Consider the following 6,203-nt stretch of genomic DNA (forward strand, 5'->3'; position numbering starts at 1 on the left):
AAATTAATTCAAATTCAAAACGTTAAATTCAGTTTCAAATCATTAAATTTAGTTTCAATTTAGTAAAATTCATATTCAAACCAATGCATTCAATTTCAAATTATGCACATTCAGATTCAATCTGAGCAATTCAAATTCAATTCCTGCTGGCACAAGATTTATCCCATACAAAGAGGGGTCCTGAAAAGACTTTCTGAATTAATTACATTCAAAAATGACAATTAACAACATTTTGTTTGCCGTAGTTTTTTACAAAAGTGTGAGGTCAGTGTACCTAAAATGACTAAAAGTATCATAATGAACAATGTTCATCGAGTCTCTGATGCTGTGATTTTGTGGGTCAAAAGCTGAAACATTTGGGAAATGTGATTTTGTCCTTATTGGAGCTGTCAGCCATATTTTACAGAGAAATATTTAAAGTCCAAACAAACCACAGAAAGTTGGACCGTCTCCAAACATTTTCACACAAATGCAGTTTCAGATTTATGATTGTTGAACATTTCAACACAAAATGTTCCAGTCAATTATCACCTGCTCTAACTTTAGAGCTCTCCAATTCAAAAAAACAATTGGTGGAATCTGAATCAGTTGTCTCGGGTCAAACCACGAAGCCATTTCTCTCAGCCCTCAAATGGTTCTGAACTTAGAACTGAGTCTTTTGTAGCGCAAAGATCTGGGTCTGAATCAGCGCCTGGATGATTACCAACCAGCTCCAAAAAATGGTTTATGATGGCCATGCCCATCGCTATATTGAGCTGTTAAAATAATAAAAAAAACTTTTTACACTTTTTATAGAGTTTACGTCAGGGCTATTCAACTATATTTCTCCGGGGGCCACAGTTACTGCTGGGCAACAGCTGAGGGGCCGAACATCCAGCAATTAAAAGTTATTATGTAAATAAACTAAGTATTACAAAGATCTGTTACCTTTGAATTAGTTTATTTTACTGCATTTAATCATGAATACAACATACAGAACCCTATAAAAGTAGTGATAATTAAACATTATCAAAAACAAAAAGAAGACATTCTGCCTCCTGTTTGACACAAATAWTATTTTRACATCTCTGACTTRCCAAWTTTTTAAACCAATTTTATTTTCACTTTGATAGYTTTATCTTCAACTGCTTGTAGTTTTAAYTTTCTTGAGTGTGCAAAGACATGGTTTATAYCAGCTTGTAGCCAGGATTCTGACGTTTCTGTAGACACCAAAAATGTCTATGTTTARYTAAAAGAACTWARAGTAATTAAAGTAGAAAACTGGGAGTTTGAGCTTRAGAGATGAATGAACCARTTGGCRGGCCGAACTTTGGTCACTCGCGAGCCGGATGTGKCCCACGGGCCATCAGTTGAATAGCCCTGGTTYATGCATTAAAATAAATGTAATGTTGTCTTCTTGTAAAAATCCATCTGAGTTTATTTTCACATTATTTCATGCTTTGTAATGTTTTGGAGCATTTTGAACACTGCATCAGTACAACCCTTAAACGGGACATATTCTTTTAAATCCTGCCTTTTCAAATGTAAATTATTCAGTTGTGCTCTGTATAAAGTGGAACTGCAATGCTTTGATGATTGTAGCTCCACAAACCCCTCTTTCACCCCTGTTCCGAGGTGTGTCTGAGAGCAACTCGGTTTGGTGCTGTCTCTTTAAATGCAAACGCAGCACTTCAAACCACGCACCCTCCAGGTCTGAATATCAACTGGTACGGCCCCTAATGTCGTAAATTAGAGTCCGGAAGTCGGAATGACCACACCYGACCACATCATTTCAACATGGCTGCTCCTAGCATCAACACGAATTAAGACTCTTACTTTTTTTGTACTTTTTTAGCAACTTATGCGATATGTTTTAATGCTTTTTATATACTCAAAAGCACTCATGTTATTGTTGCCGTACTCTGTCARAGCTAGGGTTGGGTATTGAAAGGGTTTATTTCGATACAGGTGCTAAATCAATAATTTCAAAACGGTACCGGTTCCTAAACGGTATTTAAATCGGTACTTTAAAAATAAATAAATAAAACACTCACAGTCACACAGAGGTTTAGGAAACAATGATTATTTCTGAGACAAAGTCAAACCTGAAATTGACCAACATATTAAATTAAAACTAGAAAACATTTAAAAAAATGAAAAAAAATCATGTTTTTTTATCTTGTGCTAAATATTCAGTTTTTATTTGTATATTAATCAGATTAATATATTTTTTACATGAAATAAAAATGACTGTTTTAATATTCCAGCATTTTTGATGCAAAAACAGCAACAGGCCTAAATAAAACTGTCAGAGCAACTCAGAGAAAAAGGACACACACACACACACACACACACACACACACACACACACACACACACACACAGCGCTCATAGTCTGCTTCAGTCTGCACCCGTTTTTTACACACAGGGCAAAAAATGCATTTAAACCAGCTGGAGTTTAGATCACAGTTTGAAATGTAAACTGAAGGAAACCTGCATCACGACTTTATACTGCGGTCAGAGCTAACGTGATCTGCAGCGTCTACCTGCTGCGCGGCGGCAGCTCTAACTTAACAGTGAGAAATGACTGAGAGCTTATTATTTTAATCCAGCAGGGAGAACAACAGAGGTGTTCTTCTATGCTTCCTGTGAGCAGTTCCAGCATTTTTTAAAAGAAAAACAATGTAGACATGCTAATTACAGTACGGTTTCAAACCAAAAGTAAAAACATGGCACAGCTGTTCTCTCTACCACTCATAGTTCAACACGGCGGACATAAACAGCTAAATTAGACAGTTAAAACACATTAAAAGTTCATAACTCACCCCTATTGTTGTTGGCACTCTGTGGAGATTATGTGCCGAGGCTGTCACTGTTAACAGTGAACACCAGAGGGCGCAATTAACAGCTTTCTTTGAGGCACCGAAATAAAGCACCGAAATTAGAGTTGTGTTTCGGTTTGTGTACTACCGTTGATCTTCGCCACGGTGCCATACTGGAACTGAGTTTCAGTACCCAAACCTAGCAGAGCCAGAAATAGAAATGCTTTTTTATAACATTCTGACAAGCTGGAAACTGGAACWCTTCCRAATTGGATCTGAYGTCAGTCCGACTTTATAATTTCAAGTTCTGCTGCAACTGGAATGCAGCATCACTCCCAGTGATCATTGTCCACTGCACCCAGTTCAACCAGCTTTATAGTTCGACAGCAGAGATGTGATTATATGGCTGCGCAGAAACTTTTCATTTACAAATGAATGAAAAAGATGTAAGCAAGGGAAGACTTGTCCATCCAGCCTTACATGTTGGAACCAGAGTCTGACCCGGAACCGGAGTCTGACCCAGAACCAGAGCCTGACCCGGAACCAGAGGAGAATTAAGACAACAAAGCTGCAGAACTGGAGATTTGTGAAACTGTAAGCTGGAAGTCTGTGACCTTTTTTAGCTGCTCTGCAGTAAATACTGTGATGTTATTGTTCATAAAATATAACAGGGATTAGAGAACAGAACATAAAGGTATCTTTGCAGCATCGGGAGAAACTAGATTCAACTTTTCTGCCTTCTAGAGACTCCAAGTAAACACCTAAATGTTTTTTTATTTTGTTTATTTTTATTTTGCCATTATTTAACCAGGCAAGCCCCATGTATCATCATGTATTTAACAACTAAAATGTGGATTTTGCAGGATATCTTTTCAAATGACAAGTTTTAATGATATGTAGAGTTCTACTATTTAAAATATTTATGCATCCACTGTGTTGCGCACTGCAATAACAGTTTTCACTCCAGAGTACACATCCAGACTTTCATTGACTTCTACTTTATCTGGGCTCTTAGTTGTTTTTCTGTATTAAAACTGGAGGTGAAGGGTGTTTTTAACCTCATACCTCCTACAAATAAAACACTACAGACACAAATCTGTAGGTGTGTGATGAACAGAAACGTCTACGGTTCACCACGACTCAGTTTGAGGCTCATTTTCCAGTTTGTGTTTCAGTATTAGTTCAGTCAGAGCAGAGACGCAGGTGTGGCCTTTCCATTGTGACTCTAATGATCTCAGTTCTCAAGTTTTTTTACTTCCAACTTTGTCATCTGAGATTATTACTGAAGTGGGTCCAAGATGACTTTTAGTCTTTAGAAAAGAAAGATGATCTTTGTTTCAGGCAGTATGTGCATCAGAACCTTATGCAGATTTGCTTTTTTTAATTATTATAGCTCTAAGAAAAGTATTAAAAACATTTTGAACGGACTGTTTTGTCGTTTTGAGTTTTTTCTTTAACAGTTGGACTTTGCAGTCCTGTCATCCTTTAAACATTTCATCTGTAATCCTCCAACCAGCAGCTGTTTTATAAAATACKGTCTAAAATGTGAGCAGTCAGACTAAAGTGTAGCTGGTTTAATAAGGTGTCAACAAGCCGCCACCGACTTTGTTTGAGCCGTCCTCGGCTTTTCCACTAATTTWGGAAAAGAAGCAGCATGGAGCCGGGGGGACGCTGATGCAGCAGAGGCATAAAAAATAAAACTAAACAATGCACGTCTGACTGAGAGATAAACACCGCGGCCGAAGAAGATTCCTGATAGGATAATGGAGCAATTGATTTATTCGCTCGCAGATGCTCGCTGAGTCTTTTTTCTGCTTGGGTGAAGCCTTGGCAGTGGTCAGCGCAGAAAAGTAACATCATTTTCTTCAGCCAAGACCCCGTGAGACAACAAAAACTGTGACAAATATCACACCGTCAGCACGGTTCAGAGACCATCAGCCTGTGTGTGTGTGTGTGTGTGTGTGTGTGTGTGTGTGTGTGTGTGTGTGTTTGTGTGTGTGTGTGTGNGTGTGTGTGTGTGTGTGTGTGTGTGTGTGTGTGTGTGTGTGTGTGTGTGTGCAGGCAAGGAGGGATGTTAACCCTCCAGCAGCTGCAGCAGAGCTGTGGATCCCTGTGAGGACCACTTGGACAGAGGTGACAGGGGCTCCTGTTAAAGCAGCTGCAGGAAGTCACAGCATGGATGCAGCACCTCTTAACTCCTCAGCTCCTGCATGGGGGGGTGTCCAAACATCAGCAGCCACACATCCATCATATGGCCTGAACCCCCTCCCTGAATCAAAATGCAAGAAGTATAGCTGGAAGTTTGCAGTCAGAATACTTAATGAGAGGAGARAAGGGCAGACTGTGCACGGCTCTGCTCAACTTACAGCTTCCTGCAGGTTTTACCTGTGAGGGAGAGCAGGGGCTTGTTGCAAATGAAGCTTTTTGCAGATAAAAAGCTCTCTGGCTCAGTTATTCTCCATATTTAAGGAGAAAATAATGATAATAAAGGTCTCACCTGTAGATCTTATAGCGGGTGCTGAAGCCCTGCTGGTACCTCTCCAGGGCCTCCTGGAACTCCAGGGACCGGTGGAAGGGCCCTTTATCGGACAGCAGCCACTCCAGCGACCCGGCGCCCGGTCCGGCCGCCCCGGAGGTCCAGCTGCAGCAGAGCCACAGACTCAGAGCCACCCCCTCCCATAGCAGAGACAGCCGCTTATGACCGGTCCTCTGACGGCTCATGCTTCACCCAGAGACACCTCATCCTCTCCGGACTGGGAGGAGGGCAGGAATCAGGRCTGGGAAAGTGGCGCAGATGTCCAAAAGACACGAGGTCAGGATTGAAATCCAGCAGAAGAAGTCAAATAATAATAATAAAGAAAAAAAAACACTAAAATAAACAGATAAAACCTGAGAGGCGCGCGCTCAGAGAGTCTGTCCAAAAATATCCGACCTCCGAGCAACTTGTTCTGTCATCAACTTTGATTCTGGAAACCTCCAGAGTGCAGCTGCTCCCCGGTCAGATAAAGCCCCCCTCCCAGCTGGAGACCCGGAGTTCAGTCCGCGGAGGTCCGCGTGCTCCGGCACGTTGATGCGCTTTGGGCAGATTTCATCCTCCTGCCTCCTGCAGCGCAGCTCCTTCACGAAGCCGCTCAGGACGGAAACGTTAAAGAATAAAAACCTAGTTTCATTTTAGGCTTGAGTTCACGCGCGTCCTCTGACCCAGCGAGCCGCTGGATGGATGTTCTCCCGCTTCAACAAATTGTTTTTCTTCCTGGAGCAGGAGGAGGGCGAGAAGAGCCGCGCGTCCTGCTGGGGGGAGGAGGAGGAGGAGGAGGAGGAGGAGGAGGACGCATCAGTGGGTGCGCACAAGTTTTCAGTGTGTGTGTGTGTGTGTGTGTGTGTGTGTGTGTGTGTGTGTGT

At 41.6% G+C, this 6,203-nt stretch overlaps 1 protein-coding gene across 1 annotated transcript in view; it reads right to left on the reverse strand.

Moving 5' to 3' along the window:
* The window catches only part of LOC106528427 (BMP/retinoic acid-inducible neural-specific protein 3), a 69,747-nt gene extending 63,667 nt beyond the window's left edge, over window positions 1-6,080 (reverse strand). The window contains exon 1 of the mRNA XM_014023595.1: window positions 5,299-6,080. Within this exon, the coding sequence (XP_013879049.1) occupies window positions 5,299-5,522 (224 nt within the window). The 5' untranslated portion in view covers window positions 5,523-6,080. The remainder of the gene's footprint in view (window positions 1-5,298) is intronic.
* Window positions 6,081-6,203: the final 123 nt, after the last annotated feature.

This window comes from Austrofundulus limnaeus, unplaced genomic scaffold (assembly GCF_001266775.1).
Source record: "Austrofundulus limnaeus strain Quisiro unplaced genomic scaffold, Austrofundulus_limnaeus-1.0 Scaffold378, whole genome shotgun sequence".
Classification (NCBI taxonomy): Eukaryota; Metazoa; Chordata; class Actinopteri; order Cyprinodontiformes; family Rivulidae; genus Austrofundulus; species Austrofundulus limnaeus.